This window comes from Electrona antarctica (genome assembly GCF_951216825.1).
Source record: "Electrona antarctica genome assembly, chromosome: 13".
Classification (NCBI taxonomy): domain Eukaryota; kingdom Metazoa; phylum Chordata; class Actinopteri; order Myctophiformes; family Myctophidae; genus Electrona; species Electrona antarctica.
The window spans coordinates 11,753,986-11,773,566 of record NC_136794.1 but is presented as its reverse complement, the minus strand read 5'-3'; the positions used below and the strand labels follow the sequence as shown (position 1 = coordinate 11,773,566).

General features: G+C 41.7%; 1 protein-coding gene across 1 annotated transcript in view; it reads left to right on the top strand.

Annotated features, from left to right (window-relative positions):
* Window positions 1-712: 712 nt before the first annotated feature.
* Window positions 713-19,581, top strand: part of LOC306935672 (amine oxidase [flavin-containing]-like) — a 46,081-nt gene continuing 27,212 nt past the window's right edge. The window contains exon 1 of the mRNA XM_079518828.1: window positions 713-863. Coding sequence (XP_079374954.1) covers window positions 809-863 — 55 coding nt within the window. The 5' untranslated portion in view covers window positions 713-808. The remainder of the gene's footprint in view (window positions 864-19,581) is intronic.

Genomic DNA, 19,581 nt, shown 5'->3' with positions numbered 1-19,581 from the left:
ACAGTACAGTACAGTACAGTACAGTACAGTACAGTACAGTACAGTACAGTACAGTACAGTACAGTACAGTACAGTACAGTACAGTACAGTACAACTGCCGGTGCATGACACTGACAGTGTGATTACTAGGTTATGAGTCTGCCCAAAAAGCCAGGCTACCAGAGGTAGGGTAAACATGAACAGTCAATCAGTATGGACCACTCTGTGACTCCTGTCTGTCTGTCTGTCTGTCTGTCTGTCTGTCTGTCTGTCTGTCTGTCTGTCTGTCTGTCTGTGTGTGTGTGTGTGTGTGTGTGTGTGTGTGTGTGTGTGTGTGTGTGTGTGTGTGTGTGTGTGTGTGTGTGTGTGTGTGTGTGTGTGTGTGTGTGTGTGTGTGTGTGTGTCATAAATAAGGAGGAATAATAAAGTGATGATGAGTAAAATATTTTTTACAAATAAAATTATAAAACCAGTCAAGTCAGATATCCTCAGCTGAGTTAGCCTAGAAGGTTATATGATCGATATCGCAACTCTGATTTACCACGTACACATCCTGTATTTATTTTCATTTAAATATGTAGCCTACAGCACAGGTATTATGTATGTTAAATCATGCTGTCAATCACAAGCGGTTGCCAGTGACAGCCAACTAACCAATCACACTCCTCCGCTCGTCCTTTCCGCCTATGGGATATTGACTATATTTTGACACCAGGCCGACCGCGACCGCGACCCAGTGTGTGCGTTGCGTTCAGCGGCGAGCTAGCGGAGCGGACAGCAGCCAGCCAGGGTCAGGGAAGAGAGAGGGACAACCCGAGAGAGCAGCACCATGACAGCACTCAACAACACGTACGACGTGATAGTGGTCGGGGGAGGAATATCAGGTAGGTACATTTGCAAAACACCTTTTATATATATTTTTTGTATTTTATTTTAACATCTAAGTCCCAAAGGTCTATTCTCCGAGATAGCGAATAATTAAAAATAAATAAACTTAAATTAGGGCTGCATGGTTGTCTCTAAACAATTAAATGCTTCACAGAGGGGCTGAGGGGAATTAGTGTGTGCATGAGGATACTGGCAAAACCCAGCCAGTGCTGCTGCTACAGTGAGCACTATCAGTCTGGTGGTCTTTATAATGTAGGTGACAATGACAACTGTTGCCCTGCATGTATCCACGACATTTGCAAATGATACACATACGCTCTGTGTATCATTTTCGCGCTACAATGTTACCAAAACAGACGGCTAGGCTTCTGTTTGAAATGGAAGAGGTTTGTTTTTGCTATGTCCAAGTGGAGACTAAATAAGACTTTTAGCCTACTTAACGAATAACGAAGGAGGCTTTTGCCTTCCTTCCCCAGAATCCCCACACTGTAATGTACAGTAGTTCATCTGTGTTTGCATTGATTGCACGTCCCTTCCGTGAAACCATATCTCACGAGTAGCCTGTAACTATACTCACGAGTGTCATATCAGTGCAACATCTGACTTGTCAGGTGATAAATACAATTATATTTGTCGCACTCTCACCTGTAGGTGCACTGATGTTGACCTCATTACATACTCACGAGTGTCAGTGTAACATTTGACTTGTCAGGTGATACATTTATTTGTCGCACCTGGCTGTAGTAGGTTAGTTATACACAATAGTGTATTGTCACAATAGTGGGTGCATTAGTCTTTCATTTATTACTTATTGTTTACCTATCATGCATGGTCATATTTCCTTCAATCACAAATTGACTGCACAGAAAAAACAGATGGACACATTAGAAGGTAAACCTCAATGACCATTTGAATGCTACCTCCTGGTTGCTATAGGAACGGAAAAGGTGAAAGCATGTTGGTTAAATCGCTTCCTGGTCAGAGGCAAGTATAGCATTCCTGGAAAGGGACAAGTAAACTGACTGAGCACAACGATGAGGAAAACTTGTCTGACCTTTGTACCCAATTGAAGACCGTTTATATTGTTGCTGTATTTTGCAAGACTAATGGAGATCTCTGTCTACCAATCATCTGTGTGCAAGAATTCTGAACTGAACTGCCTATCTGAGTGGATCAGATTTGGAATTTGGGTGTTAAAACTAGTATTTGATTAATCAAACTTATATTTCCTACATAATGTTACATAATGTTTTCTGAGATAATACATTTTTGGGCCCTGGTTGGGGACGTCAAAATGCAAGGTTCTTGCTAGCCTAGAACGGTCTGCATTCCAAGTTCTTAACTCTTAACACAACAAACAAAGTCTCTAGTTGAGTGAAGCGTTTAGTGACTGACTTGTGTCTCGAGTACTGACTTATAGACTAGGCTATTTGTAAAGAATATATGGTAAATTTTTTAAAGAACACATATCAACGATAAGAGGATAATAAGTAAATCCCTTGCCAAGTGATGGGGTAAAGAGTACATGAACTAAATACATACTTCAGATAGGAAACACTCGCGTCAAAGTAGATTTACCATTTATTGCAACAAATGGAATACAGTTAAACTTGGCGTTAAATGCTTCGCGATCTGGGAGATATTATCCGAATTTTGTCGAAGCAGCATGCTAAGCATGAAACATACAACTTAAATGCATTTTAACATTAAAGCCATAGATTGAAATGGAAGTGTGACGTAATGACCAACTGAGATGTGAATGAGGAATAGGAAGCTATAGGCTGATTCATACAATCAGCTGACTGACAGCTGAATATAGCTTGAGGCATTCAGACTAACGTGCCCCTTATATGAATATGAACTATATACTAAGTACATAAAATACTAAGGAGTCAGTCAGGTTTGCACCTTTCCTGTGGCAGTGGTACCTATAGTTAGACCAAAGACGACTGCAAAGATTACAGTGAAGTTGCAGTCTGGTGAGAAAGAAAAGTCACTGTATGCCTAGTATAGCCTTTTCTTTAGCCTGACCCTTTAATATTCCAGTGTCCACATAGACAATTTGGCTACCAGTATGATGCTTTTTATATAGGGACAGGCATTCAGGTGAAAGGTGCAGAGTCTAGATGTCTTTCAGGGTATAGTTTACTGCTGTTATTTCACCTTATGATGCCTGACAGCGGTTGAACTCCTGGAACACTGCCCCAAGACAGACCTTCTGGCTGTCCTGATAACACGTCTCACCCCTGCCACACCGTCCTGTGCCCTGCCACTGTCACTTTTTCCTCGCGTGTCACATTAGGACGTTGTAATTACACCATTTGACCAAACGGGTGCCCTTTACTGGGTGACAATGAGGTCCACATATTACATTTATTGTCCAATCAAATGACAGATGAAAAACAAGGATGAGGATGGTCTATCTCTCCTTTTCTTTCTCTGTTACTCTGTAACTTTCTCTGTTACTCTGTATCTCTCTCTCTCTCTCTTATATATATATATCTCTCTCTTCTGCAGAGAGATGTTGCTCTATTCTTATTTGCTAATGTAATTGTCAACTCAGCCAGTCACCAGCCAGTAGGGCTGCCATGGCCTTAAGGGCGAGCCACCACTTTCCCAGAACACTAAACACATCTGACAGCCTGTTACCAAACACCAGCAGGGAAGAAGGAGGGATGCTGAAGGAGGAGGGGGTAGAGAAAAAAATCACACCCGTGTGAACTGAGTGGTGTAAGGTCTTATATAGCCTGTCTGACGTAATGAAATCATGTCTGACGTAATGAAATCACACCCGGGTGAACAGGGTGAACATAGCAACCATGCTCATTTTTTCTGCACATAAAACCCTGTTCACCTGGGTGAACATAGCAACCATGCTCATTTTTTCTGCACTAACAAAGCCAGTTGTAGGAGTGGTTTACACCACTCAAAAAAGGGAGAAGAGTACAAAACCAGATATAATAAGAAGTGGAACGGCAGTGCAGGAGAAAACAGCCATGGAAACTCTTCAGAGAAGGGAAGAGATTATAAGGCTAAGAATAATAACAAACACAAGTAAGGGACTGGTAGGGAGGTTAGACTCCAATCACTTAATTTGTAGGAACACACACACACACACACACACACACACACACACACACACACACACACACACACACAATCGTTGTTTGTCATACATTTCCCCCTTTCCTTGGTGCAGAGATAAACTGCAAAACACATTAGTTGAATTTAAAAAGGAAGGCTTGGTTGCAACTCTTGTTGAATGTTGAATATTACCATGCTTGATCCCTCTGGCCTGATGAAGATCTGAGAGGGATCGGAACGTGGTTATGTTTAAATAAGCATTCCACAAGAGTTGAAGTTGAAGGAGTTGGCCTCCATTTTGAACTGAACACTCAGAAACACACTTTTACTGGTGGAAAAGTAATTCTATATGGCAAAATCCTGAATGTTAGTTAACTCAGAGTTAAATGAACACCTAGAATTCTACAGTGTACAGATGTATATGCGATTGTGCAACACAGTTCACATCAATCCACCGTAACAGCAGGGGATGATTGAGGGTACTACTTGGCTGCACTCACTGGGTAACTGGTCTATAAACACAGCTGGATTCCGCCTCTCCAAAGACCTTCACCCAGTTGAAATCTGTATTAAAGTTAAATGACTATGTAATTACAACATGCTCAATAGAAACTGCAGGTCGGCACGGCTGAATGCATTTTCCAACACGTCGACTTTGCCAATTCACCATTTTTGTGTTTCCTCTAGCAGAGGGAAAGTGAGACCAGATTTTTGGACCAGCACAGTGTGTAAAAAGCATGTTTGCAGAGGGGAGGAAACAGTAATAGATTACAGTATACATGCACCGGGTAATATAACATTTGGAAATGGTTTATAGCCATTTACTTTGTCCCATGGCTAGATATAAAAGTATTCTAACATCAGCTACGATAGACCTGGTTAAATGTTTTCAGTCATTGAGTTGAACAATGAATGCTCCAACATTTGACCTGGAAACTCAGGTGAAGCCATTGAGTTCTGTGTACACACTCTCACCTCTCTGCCACAAGGGAAGGTGAACTCCGCCTCATTGGGGATGTTCTGGCAGCCAGCCTAATTACCACCACCAGTCCAGGCAGCGATCCTGAAATAGAGCTTTCTCTGCCCAGCTGTTTAAACAAGAAAAACTACCCGCTTAATGTTATCATATACTCATAACTCATTAGATGTGTTTGTTTGAGTTTTCTGCATGCATGCATTATATGTGTGTCTACTCTCTATGTATAGATGTCGATGACTGGGTTTGTGTCTTTGTGCATGTTAACTGGAGCTGTGAGAAATGTCAGATTATATTCAGCTGTCATAATACTCATACTCCTAATATTGGTTTGCTTGAAAGGCACAGGTAGCAGGTAGATGTGTGCACAACTGGCATGATAAAGGCTTCATTGCTGTCTGTGTGGGATGTGTTTTGATTTGAAACAGGTGTTAGGTGATAACCGTTGGTTCTGTTTATCTCTGCACCGTGCCAACTAGCCTGTCCATCAAAGTGCACTTTGTACAGTAACAGTCATATAAGCATAGATCCTGTGTGCTTTGATTTGATCATGGAGGAACAGACAAATATTTGCATCGATCCAGCATGATGCCAAGCCAATGAAACAGCATATTCATTTGTATAAACCTATTTCCTCCAGACTCTGGAAGTTACTCCTTGAGAAAGCTGTTGTTTACTCTCCCTCTCGTTGTCTCCCTGTCTTTTTCTTGCACTGTATTTCAGGCCAAGTACTAAAGTAGCCAACATGTCATTGTTTCTCAGCATCGCTGTTTTGTTTGTTGCCTCTAAGCAGCCAATCAGTGTCTCCATCCTGACAACATGAGGCTGGGTAAATGTGATTGCAGTGGCCCTTGTGAACGTCTCACCCTCTGGATCAATACACATCCTCTCAGGGCCCTGATTTGTTTCAGTTGTTTGATGTTTCTTGTGTCCTGCAAGAGGGAGAACTCTTCTCATACACCAAGAATACGCTAATGCTTGTCCCTTCCCTCTTCTATTCACTGTCTTGTGTTTTTCCTAAATATCTGCACTCACTGCACATGCGTCTTTGTGAGGTTAAAGGAGCATTCAGTGATTTGGGTGATTTGGAAAACCACCCAGTCCGCCCCGGTAACAAAATGTGCACATGCACGCTCTACAGTGGGGGGAAGTGCAACAGGCCAACAGCATGTGCACCAAGGCACCCCACTCGATCATGATTGGAGGAAGGCCCCTCTCATCCTGATTGGATGAAGGCTTTGCCACCCGCCACCAAAACTGAAACTAGAGTTTCTTTTTACCCCAGGGGCTCACTGGGGACAGGGAGGAACTCCTTATATGGTCAGCACACTCTATAGTAGGGAGGATTATCCAGAAAAAAAGAAAAAATAAGTGATATTTGAATTTAGTCAAATCACTGAATATACCTTTAAGGTTTGGGTAAGGCTTAGGCATAGGCATTATTTTGTCAACATGCACCATGCGACATTAGGATGCTCATACATGTACATGGTACCAGAGCAACCTATAGGCTGAAGGTCAATGATCGATTTTGTAATTTGTATCGTCTGATTTGAGGCCCCATGTTTTGGACGAGAGGGACTGAACTGATCACCTTCTGGTGATGAGTTGGGTTAGAAGTGTATTTTGTCCCATAAGTGCTGGTGTAGCAGGCATGATTTGTGGGTGTTGTTTCAATGATTAGCCAGGAGTGACAGCATTCCCCACTATGCTGATCGACACAACTAAAGATGCAAGTCACATCTCACCTGGCTGCTGAGTTGGAGTACCTGTTGCTATGAACTATAGGCAACACTATAGGCTATACAGTAGGTAAAGAGACCAGTGAGAGACAGATTGGAATAGAAACATTGATGATGTAAGAGATTGAAGAACAGGGAATGATGGTTGACAGTAGAGAGACAGGTAGTAGATGGCTTGAATCACAACACTTAGATAGGTCAGTGTTACAAAATAATCTCTTAAGTCTACACTTAATAATAAGAGCTATTGGCAGAGAGCACTCCCATATAATTGTATTGTTCAATTATGTATTGCCAAAACCAACTTACAGTTGATTTGGAATTTGTCTAGGTGTGTTTAGAGATTGCAAAAAGAACCAGAAGAATACAGAAGTACACTTGATGTTTTAGAACATTGAACATTTAAAAACAATTTTCATTCTCCTCACTGCATTTCTTTTCTTGATAGACTATTTTCGGATGTAAACTGCTTTATTTATTGGTTAGATTCTTTTTCGTTAGACAATTGCCATAACTGTAAAAAAAAATATATATATATTTTGAGAATATTGAAAATAGATGGCGAAAAACAATAATAATTCATGTTTGTGGTGTGAGATGAACTGGTCATGCCAATTTGTCACTTTAGGCACAGTCTCTAGTAGAGATTATCTGCCTTTTCACACTGAAAGAATGGTAAACTGAACACAAAAAGCACATACTGTCTCCTGAGTCCTGATTCACACAAACATACATGTACATCAGGCACACATACTCACAAATGCACACACACAGTTGTTCCCGGACTCCCTGCCAAGTGGCTGCATCTTAGCAATTACTGTTGTCAGGGAAACAACATCACTGTTGTGATTGTCCTCCCTGTCTGTATTTTCTAGTAATGAACACAACACACCAAAGGGCACAGGATGTTATGCGTGCGTGAAATGTGAATACAGATGCAGACAGGGCAATCGGTATTATTTTCCTTAATTCCAAATAGCACAGAGAGACAACACAATTAGGTCAACCATAGCCCCCAAGGTGCTGCGTTGGAGAGAAGCAGCAATGGGGAGCGTGGGGGTGCATTTGAGGGGTATCAGGAGAGACATAAAGGAGAGAGAGGAGTACAGATGGGATGGTGAGAACAGGTGATTTCAAGGAATTTGGATGGATGGTTGTTGTTAATGGGCTATGGAAAAGGACATGGAGAAGGACAAAGTCAAAGTCATACGATTTGTCACACACGTTACCGCAGTGTAATCTGTTCTCCGCATTTGACCCATCTCTTGGAGCGGTGAGCCGCAGCCAAGGAGCGGTGAGCTGCAGCGTGCGCCGCGCTCAGGAATCATTTGATTAGTAAATTTGACCCCCAATCCAACCCTTTGATGCTGAGTGCCAAGCAGGGAGGCATTGGGTCCCATTTTTTTACAGTCTTTGGTATGACCCGGCCGGGGATCGAACCCCGACCTCCCAGTTTCAGGGCGGACACTCTAACCACAAGGCCACTGTCTGGAGTGAGGAGGGAGGAAGAGAGGAGGATGAGACATCCACATTTTGTACAGAATAGCTCTTTTGGCCATGCACAGTTGCAACAAGAGAATGGTTGACCTTTTCCTCATACTGTAGTAATGCCTTCAGGGGAGTTGAAGTGGCCTCAGAGCATATTACTTTGTTTTTGAGGGGCAGGAGGCCAAACGGAGAGGCCACGGACGGGCCCACAGCCTCCCAGGGCCTTCATGGTCTCTGTGAAATTCCTTCCTTGCTGTGAATGGTACAGACGTAGGTACTGGCAATGGTTCTGTCAGTGAGTGCATGGTCTGTTTTTCAGAGGAACGATTTTCTTACAGCGATTAGTCTAACTCTAACATTAAATATGACAACTGTAGTTACACACCACAGTAGTCCGATATAGTCCAATAGTTTCACCTTGTCTCTCTGAACTTACCAATATACTTTGTTTATGAGCCTATCTAAAATAAAAGGATAATAATAATTAACACTCGCGTGCCACAGCCAAACTGTCTCTGTGATTTATCTTCTTTGAGTCAGCTGAATTAGCAATTCCCTCTGCCAGTTCACCTCAGCTCAACTTTGTAGCTGGAACAGTATCTGCTTACTGATTATTTCCCAGTGTTTGACTTAGACATGCACTGACCTCATACTTCCCCATATGTGATAGCCTAAGTTTTAAACTCTCGTAGATGTATTTCTCTACGAGAGTTTAAGTGCTCTCACTCCTGTATACACAGTCTTCAGAGACACTATTTCAGAATTAGCAACTCCTAACATGTACAAATGCAAAATATAAGGTGCTTACTGCTTACCCTCTTGTCAAGAGCGGTACGTGGCAGGAATTTGTTTTCAATAAAGACGTATTTTAGAAGTTCCCAATGGCGGTAGTGAGCAGACGTGTCCGGAATCACACTCAACGTAAACAGGAAGTAAACGAGTCCATGTATGGGACTAAAACACGTCTTTATTGAACACTAAAGCCAAATTCCAATACCCAAAATCTCGGCCACTCGCTCACTCCCACTCGGTCACTCGGGGTCATTCCAGCTTGACCCGGAAATGGTTAACGTTCCAATTGTTAATGTGCTCCATCGAGGAGGCGAGTGGAGGAGCCGAGTGGGCTATCCGAGAGCGCTATATAGGCTATATTGTGCGCACTTCATCTGCCTCAGCTATTTCTCTCTGTGCATGCCTGAATGCACAGACTGCTATGAATGACGGTGACAAAAATGTATTTATTTATATGTGGACTGAACTGAATATGTAAGTCAGAGAGACTACCTGATTCATGTTATAGTGTACGTTATTTGCAAAGACCGTCGGAGGAGGGACTGTCGGAGGGAGGGGGCCAGGGGGGGGGGGGGGTGATTTATACGAGCAAAAAGGAACGCGGGCTGCGGGCAGGTCAGGAATGCCTTCACAATCATATAATATACAAGTTTGCGCATCCTGGCGCTTATTCACTATTTCAATTTCAGGAATAAATAGCCTTGCACATGTTACCATACACATTGGCCTCGGTTACATGCACAAAATGATGAATTGTCTATTCTGTAGACCGTACGGTTCCAGACAGTGATCCAGCTGCGTCTGTGTGACATTCCACCACTTTTGCTTTGGCAATGTAAACGTATGTTTTCCCATGCCAATAAAGCCCTTTTGAATTGAATTGAATTGATACACGTCATAAGTGATCGCGGAATGTGCCGTTGTACATTCCGATTCTAGAGACAAATCCACTCCACCACTCTGTCCTCGCATCGAATCCTCTCCTCCTCGCTGGGGGCGGCGCTAAGGAGCGAGTGGAGGACGCGAGGGGAGTGAGCGAGTGTGAAAGTTGCGCTATTGGAATTTGGCTTAAGGAACTAATACATGAAACAAGAATTCCTGCCACCTCTCTAACATTTGGGGCAAGAGGATAAGCAGTAGCACCTTATATTTTGCATTTGTACATGTTTGGAGTTACTAGTCTAATTCTGAAATGGTGTCTCTGCAGTGTACACCGAGGGAAGGTGACTTAAACTCTTGTAGAGAAATACATCTATGAGAGTTTAAATCTTAGGCGAATCTTGTGATATAGGGAAATAGCTGTTGACGAAATGGAGGCAGACAACAAAGGAAGGCTTCTGCATCCTTTGAACTGGCAATTGCTTCAAATTAAACCCTTTGTGAATGATGTTAGATTGTATGTTTGCTTTACCTCTATCAGCCTCTCTGATCAAAGCCACATCTCCGTGTGCAGTCACTTTGTTTGTTTGCTCCAATCCCAGGTGAGTGCTGCCGGGCATAAACAGGAGATGGAGACAGTTGAAAGCGTGCTTTTGTGTCGGACGACGCAGAGTCTGACCTTTTTGAGTAGAGCACAACTAATGGCATCAATTTAGTGAGGGGGAAGATGTGCCGGTGCCTCATGACCAGGACCTAATGCTTTCCACAGACCCTGGTGGGGTGGGGGTGTTTGTACAGTACAGTACATGAGGGGAAGGCTGAAGTTGGGTAATGCATGCAGATGTGAGCTTAAACTAATATCAGACTTCATCTGCAAGGAGAGAAAATGGGTGGTGGTTGGGGGACTGGCGTACCAGCGGGGAAGAAGAAGAATGCCAAAAGCACGAAAACATTTGTACAGATGTGAGCTCCTGTTGAGAGAGAATAGCTCCAAGTGTGGAGGAGAATACTGGGCCTTTCTTTTCTTTTGGCTTCTCCCTGTTTCTCTCTCTTTCTCCCTCACGAATTTACTTTCATATGGCGTCTTTACTGCAAGTGACCCCTTTGTTCTGTTTGTGTTTCAAATTGTTCCATGGTTGGTCATTGAGAAAAATGCTGTCATTTATTGCTCATTTATTATAAACAACATGTACGTAAACAGCCTTCCCTTCCCTCTCTTTCTCATTTTGGCACACAGTGAAAGAGGCTCTCGAATGACTGCTGGACTGACAAAAAACAGAACCACTTTTACGATGCTAATCTTGTGTGTGTGCGTGCGTGCGTGCGTGCGTGCGTGCGTGCGTGCGTGCGTGTGCACACAGTGGTGTGGGTTGGTGTAATGTCTTATTGAATTAAAGTTAAGACAGATTGCCTGAAGTCAGTGTGTGGAAAATGTGTCAGTCAGTCAGTCAGTCAGTGAAGATGTGAAAGCCCAGCTCTAGGCATTGCTCTCTCTCTCTCTCTCCTCACATGATAAGCATGTCAGCTGGTCTGCCTGTGTGCCTCTCGTGCCTACTGCAGCCCTGCACTGCATTCTCCCTCCCATTCATTCCATCCCGTCTCTCCCACATGTTACTTCACTCTCCATTCACTAAGACTAAGATTCACTAGATACTAGGGGTGTAACGATATACAGTAGTAACTGCAAATCGATTTTAATTTCAAGAATCGAAGTATATCGAAATGAAAACGGCAACATTGACTATGTATCGTATAGTTTTGCAATGCAAATAATCGGTATCGAATCGTTTTGCTATGAAAATAATCGATCATCAATGCTACATTTTTGTGCGTGCTATTTAGGATTTTTTTTTGAAGAAAAAAGAAAAAGATGGGTTTAATTACTTAGTTTAAAATAATGACAATGTATTTTAAATAGTTACTGTATCGATTTCAAATCATTGTATCGTATCAGATCACCATAATGAACCAATATCGTCCATGTATCATATCGTATCGTCAACCATGTATCGTGATACGTATCGTATCGCTGTTAAAATGTATCGTTACGGGACTTCCGGTAGGATGGTGGAGGAAGGAGCTGCTTGATTAGCGAGCTCCCCAAGGTTGGTCAAAATAAGTTAAAAATACCACGTAAAAACAGATTCAAAACGAAAAAGGTATGACGAGAAATGAGTGGTGAACAACAAGGAAGCCGTAGGATAACTCGAAGTTATAAAGCAGATAAGCAAACTAAAGAAAACAACGACGGGAGTGGACTGGAAGAAAACGCCGAAAGCAGCATGGCGGAGAACTACACCGAAGTGATACGGGCCGGGCTCGCTGATATCACCAGAGAGCTAAAGACTTTTAAAGAAGGTATACAACAGGAGCTAGCAACGTTTAAAGAAGAACTGAAGAGGGAAATGAAGGAAGAATTCACAAACTATCGTAAAATAGTGGACCGGGAGCTACAACAACAAGAGGAAGAGGTGACTAAGCAGAGGACGAACATGGCCGAGGCGCAGACACGGATATCGGAGGTGGAGGACTGGAGGACGGGAGCGACCGAGGCCATGATGACAATGGTGGAACATATTGAACAACTACAAGAAAGACAATTGAATGCCGAGGCCAGATCAAGACGGAACAACATACGCGTATTCAATTGCCCAGAGGATAGTGAACAAGGAACCTCTGTAATTAGGTATTTGGAGCAGTTATTCCACACGGAGCTAGAGCTACCAGCGGGGACTCAGCTCCAACTGCAGAGGGCGCATCGTGCGTTGTCACAGAAGCCAACTCACCCAACTGCAGCTCCGCGGTCCATTGTGGCAAACTTTCTTCAGTTCGAGACAAAGGAAATGGTGCTAAGAAAAGCCTGGGAGGCGAAGATACAAGTAGGAGACAAACAGCTCGGCTTCGATCATGATTATCCACCCGAAGTTGTGAAAAAAAGAAAAGACTATATTCCGTTCAAAAGAATGTTGAAAGCAAGAGGAATCCGGTTCCAGACGCCGTTTACGAAGATGAGGATACAGTGGCCTGACGGTGAGAGAATGTACAGAAGTGCGGAGGACGTCGCCCAGGCCATAGAGGAGAGAGGCTACATGGAGGGAGGATCCAGCCTCGACTCGACAGCGGGACTCGGCGCACCAGCGGCGGTGGAGGCGGAGGGTGCGAGAGACACGGGGACGGAGAGAGAACGACGACGTACAGGAGAGAATCACCAGCGGGCGCCAGAGTGGAGAAAAGTGGAGAAGAGGAGAGGAGCGGCGTGGAGAGCTAAGGACAACCTACGGATGTTTAGAAGGAAATAGAACATGATTTCTGCTGTAAAAAGAGGTAACATAGAGTTGGGTTGAATGAGGGAGGGGGGAAGAATAAGCGAAGAAGGTTTTTGTTTTGTTTAAAAAAAGAAAGGAAGGGATAAAAGGAGAAAAAAAAAAAAGTTAGTATTAGTATACAGAGGGTGCCATAGATATAGCACTTTGATTTATTATTGGTATACAGAGGGTGCCATAGATATAGCACTTGGATCTTTTTTTGCTTTCTTTTTTTTGTAATAGGATTGAAACCCCAAGTGGTCGTTTTTTTGGCTTGTTTCATTGATTATACATTGCCAACTCTGTGTAGGGAATAGGTTAGATACTAGGGCTTCTTTCATTATTTTGCATTTAAAATGTACCAACTGGAAGGATTTGCTTTATTAGGTAGGGAATGGCTAGACACTGGGGAAACTCACAGGCTGAGATTAGTACTAGTTTGTCTAGGGAGGGGCCCCCATACAAGATGGGGACTATCCCCTCACCCTGTTATGAGGGTTTAAGGGTCACGGATGTTTTACATCGTGTTTGGAAGCTATGTGTTTGTTTTTTGTTTTTGTTGTCGACAAGCGGATGCAAATACTATAATATGACTAGGCAGAAAACAAATATGAAGGGAACTATAAGGAATAACAATGTCTAATATGTTGGGGATAATGTCGCTGAATGTAAATGGGTTGAATTCACCAATTAAGAGAAAAAGGGTCATGTCAAAATTGAAAAAAGAAAACATGCAGGTTTTTTTCCTACAAGAAACTCATCTAAACAAAACTGAGCATGAGAAACTAAAAAGATTTGGATACAGGAACTCATATTATAGTTCATTCAAAAACGGAAAAAGAAGAGGAGTTATAATACTAATAGCTAATACAGTCAACTTTGATTTTGAAAAAGAGATTAAAGATAAAGAAGGGAGGTACATTATTGTGAAGGGAAGAATAGATAATGAACCGGTAACTTTAGTAAATATATATGCACCACCAGAAAGTGATAAGAAGTTTTTTAAGTACATGTTTGACATTATAGCTGTGGAAACAAATGGTATTTTGATTGCAGGAGGTGATACAAATGTGGTTTTGTGTGATAAAAAAGATACAACAAGTAAGAAAAGAAGCAAGACGCAATTAGCTAAATTTGTAAACACATCGCTGAGTGAGATGGGACTGGTAGATATATGGAGGAGACTCCACCCGACAGATATGGACTTCACTCACTATTCGGCTGCGCACAAAGTCCATTCTAGGATCGACCAATTTTTTGTGAACATGGGAGATAGTTACAGAGTTGGGGAATGTGAGATAGGAGGGGCGGATCTATCGGATCACAACCCACTTTCTCTGAAAATTGGTTTAAATAATAGGAAGAGGCAGACAGCGTGGAGACTTAATATGGGTATGTTGAACAGTGAAGAGAGAAAAGAGAAAATCAGGACGGATTTGAACACATACCTTGTGGAAAATAACAATGGGGAAGTGGACCCGACTATGGTATGGGATGCTATGAAAGCTGTCATGAGAGGTAAATTGATAGTGGAGACGGCACTAGTGAAAAAGGCTAAATTAGTAGCTTATAAGAAAAACAATGAAGATTTAAGGGCACTGGAACAGGATTACCAGAAAACAAAAAATGAAGAACTATATAAAAAAATGAAAGACTTGAAAGTTAAAATAAAGGATGCCCAATTAGATGAGATTGAAAGGAAAAGTAAATATGTTAAGCAAAATTATTATGAGGCCGGGGCAAGGGCCACTAAATTATTGGCTAAACGTATGCGTAAACAACAGGCATTGACCAATATTAGCAAGATTAGAGACCCTGAGACAAAGGAACTAACAACTGAACCAGAGGAAATAGAGAGGGTTTTTAAACGGTACTATGAGAAGCTGTATACACAGCCCGAACAGGCAGAGGAACAAGAAATGAAAACGTATTTAGATCAGTTGGACCTGCCACACATAGGGGTAATGCAGAATCGTATAATAACAGCTAATATTACAGCCGACGATATTATGGAGGCAATTAGTTCCTTTAAAAATAATAAATCACCAGGAAGTGATGGGTTCCCTGTGGAGTGGTACAAAATGTACAGAGAAGAGTTGGTACCTATGCTAGTAGCATCCTTTAATTGGACCCTGAAAAAACATAAAATACCACCATCTTGGTCCGAAGCAATAATCTCAGTAATACCAAAGCCGGGAAGGGATAAAGAGCAATGTGGGAGCTATAGACCCATATCTATTTTGAATGTGGACTACAAAATATACACAAATTATATCTAGGAGGTTAGCAGACATAGCAAATGAGATGTTGGAAGAGGATCAGACAGGCTTCATAATCAATCGCCAGACTCATGACAATGTGAGGAGAACTATACATGTTGTAGACCAAGCACAGAGGACTAAAACAAGCACTTTATTAGTGAGTGTTGATGCAGAGGCTGCATATGTGACCAGATTTGACCGAGGGGCTGCCATTGGATTTTTTTGAATTTCCGTTTTCATGTCATGTGAAAGCAGGGAATCATAGCTTCAAATTGACATATTGGTTGTTCAGTTTGACCCACCAGTTTTGGAGATATGGCTTATAGAAAAATGTCTTGCAGGAGTAGTGGAAAAAAGACCAAGCAGAGAAAATGGACTTCTAAGCTTTAGTTCAGTGATCTGTGACTTTAGGGGGCGCTGTTTTCCCTTCATTTCTCCATTAGTCAACCAGCAGTGTTGCCATGTCTGCTTATTATAATTAGTTGGCCTTGTTTCTAAAGAAAAATAATGCATAGGCCTACTGTACCAATTTTATAATAATTTATAACCTGTTAATAAAAATGTATTTGACAAAAATAAAGTGTAGTTGATTATTTGGGCTTGTTTTTAAAGTGTAGTTGATTATGGAGAGTTGGTAACCAAGTGGACCCTTATTAGATCTTTAACTATCAAGTGTAAAAATAAACCTTAAAAAGGTCCATTTTGTTTCATTTTACACTCAAGATATACATAATTGTTAAACATCTGCATTACTTAATTTACAATAAGTCTACACAATTAGAGAATGTTGTTATCTTGATCGTTTGCCTGTTATCTCTCCTTTTTAAAATAGGCTACTGTATTTATTTGGCCTTTTGTAGTATGAAAAAGGGAAAATAACAGTGGCAGATAAATTAGGCCTATGTAAATGTTCCAGATGAGTACAAATAAAAGAGCTATATGAATGCAATAAATAAAAAAATAAAAAAACAGTAACCAACAGACAACAGGACAGTTTGCTCTCAAACCCTCCCAGCACAAATTGTGCCCTCTTGGCTCTTCTCTTAATTCCTCTGTTTCATTAGCCTGTTATTATTATTATTTGTCTGAAAATAATTTATGCCAGACACAAGATTTGTGTTGTTTGTATGCATGTAGATCCGCTATTTTCGCTTATTTTGGGCTTGTTTTCATATACCGGGTTGCTTATTTCTCTCGCAGAAACTGGCAACCCCACAATGATAGCCGTTAGCTACATTTAGCTAATATATTGATATCAATCCTGTAAGCTAAAACAAGTACATTATCGCGCTATATTACATATCGATGCGATCTGCGTTATTATGACCTTAATTTTCATGGCAGGTACATTCCAAAGCAACTAATAATAACCACGTTATGGTGACATAATGTTACAATGTTTACAATACATTCATTCGAGTCTTCTTCTTCTGCTATTGGAAATAGGAAGCCATTTCCGCATTTTCCATTGTTGTGGTCACCAGTGCCCCCAGCTGGAACATTAGCATGAATTAGCTTTAGGCGGACCAAAATAAACACACTTTTTACAAAATATCGTTGTTAATACTTCTTTCTGTGCTATTTCTGTTAGCCAGTTAGTAAAAGACTAGTATTATCTTCCAAAACGATTGTGTACAAAAAGGCGGATTTTAGCGGAATTTGCATACTATAGCAGGGAAGCCGTATGTCTAGTTAGCATTGGTTAACCCAATGGTTATAACATTAGACATAGTGACATGTTTAAGCATTTATTTCATATTTATATGTCGATATCAGCTCTGACATTTATTACAGACCTGCTCTAACATGACATGAATAATAATCAGTGTTGGGCATAACGGCGTTTAAACAAACGGCGCTACCTAACGTCGTTATTTTTTCCAGTAACAGGTAATCTAATTAATTACAATTTCCATCGTTACAACGCAGTTACCGTTACTGACAATGAAATGTGCTCCGTTACTATGTCAAGCGTCTTTCTGTTACCACGGGCTGGCTGACAGTGTGTGTGTGTGTGTGTGTGTGTGTGTGTGTGTGTGTGTGTGTGTGTGTGTGTGTGTGTGTGTGTGTGCGTGCGCTACTACAGGCTGGGGCTGCTGCTCCTCTTGCTGCAAACATGACACGGTTAGAAAAAAAGAGAGCGGTCGTCGGTCCATGCGTGACTAATTATTTGAAATAAAACCTTTTTTCTGTCCACACACAGTCCTATATGACAGTCACATGACATAGCCTACCTTTTCACTTCACTCGAGTGACTAGTCGTTTTGTTTGTGAGCGGATCTGCACGAAACTAGCCTACATGTGTTCAGTTTGTTTTTGTTTGGTTCCATTGTATGTATAATTCGACTGCGTTGCGCGGTGGTGCGGCCGATCTACAAACTCACAATGCGTCGCACTGCGACGCATTGTGAGCTTGCAGATCTGCTCTAATTCTGCAGCGCAAGCGTGCACGGCACATGCAGAGTTTGTTTTTGTTTCGTTCCATTGTGTGTATAACTCGACTGCGTTGAGCGGTGGTGCGGCCGATCTACAAACTCACAACGTGTCGCGCTGCGACGCATTGTGAGCTTGTAGATCTGCTCTAATTCTGCACGGCAGATGGGGGAACAGGGGGGCCCACGACGGGACGGTCGGGCGTCGCTTAACGGGAGGATGAAGTGACGCCAGTTTGGAGGAGGAGGCGACGCGTGGCCGTCGGAGGCTCCCCTCGGGGGCTGCCCGGCCCCAAACCGACCGTAGCTTATCAACTTCGACGGAACGACATATTTTCAGAGAGAACTCTCGGGCCTCTAGCCGTCGTGCGTAGCGCTAATAACCACCCCTGCCTATTTTATCTCCGACTCTGAAATGGAAAGTTTTTCTTTTTTTTCTTAAAAAAAAAACAAAAAACGCTGCCTAGCGCGAGGCCCTGTGTGGCGGCACCATTCGCACCCTAAATGCGGCCCTGAATACCAGTTGTCTTGTCTGAAGTTGTAACTAAGACAGTTTTTCTTTAATTTACACTAAAAGCACTGTAGTGTAGTCCAGTGTTTTTCTTTATAGTTGACAAATGTATGTGAACATGTTGCTATGTAAAGTTTTAAACCAAATTAAGGAAGCATTTTGACTAGCACAACTGTCACTGAATGGAAAATAGGTTACTTACTTTTATTTCAACATATTGAGACTTAAAAACTGGACTTGCAATACATATATTGAAGTTGAAGTTTATTTCTCCCTCAAATGGCAAAGGTTATTATGTGTAAGTTGTAGGTAGGCCTACCTGTCTATGCTGTTCTACTCTATGCACCTGGCTTGTGAAACCTGCTTGTGAAAACAATCCAAATTCTTTGACATATTACAACTTTTTTACGCAAATAGTTACTTTTCCTAGTAACTAGTTACTTTTACAATAGAGTAATTCAGTTACTAACTCAGTTACTTTTTTGGAGAAGTAACTAGTAACTATAACTAATTACTTTTTTAAAGTAACGCGCCCAACACTGATAATAATATAGCTTCAGATTATTTTAGACAGAAAAATAAAAAAGGACAAAGAAAATACTTTTTCAGCTGTCCTCAACAATTGCCACCCCCGCGATGGCAGGCTCTATATCGCGTGTGGTCACATATGATAGGGTCAATTGGAAGTTCCTTTATGCTGTATTGACAAGATTTGGGTTCAATAAGGAAGCATTACAATGTGTAAAATCATTATACCAACAACCTATGGCTAGAATTAAAATAAATGGGAGCTTGTCAGGGAAATTCAACCTACAACGATCGACTAGGCAAGGATGCTGTCTTTCGCCTACGTTATTTGCGTTTTTTATTGAACCCTTAGCACAAGCAGTGAGAGACAATGAAGGTATACAAGGTGTGATGGTAAACGGTAGCGAACACAAGATAGGACTTTTTGCCGATGATGTAATTGCCTTCCTCCAGAGACCAAATGACTCACTTCCTGTTTTAAGCAAGGTATTAGAAGAATTTGGTCGTTTGTCAGGATACAAGATCAACATAGCCAAAACACAGATTTTGGCTTTAAATTATGCACCAAATGCATCTATAAGGGAAGCCTTCAACTTTAATTGGGAACAAAAAAGTATTAAATATTTGGGTATAAACATAACGAAAAAATTGTCTACATTATATAAAGCCAACTACGATAAATTAAATCAGGAGATAAAAAGAGATATTGAACGATG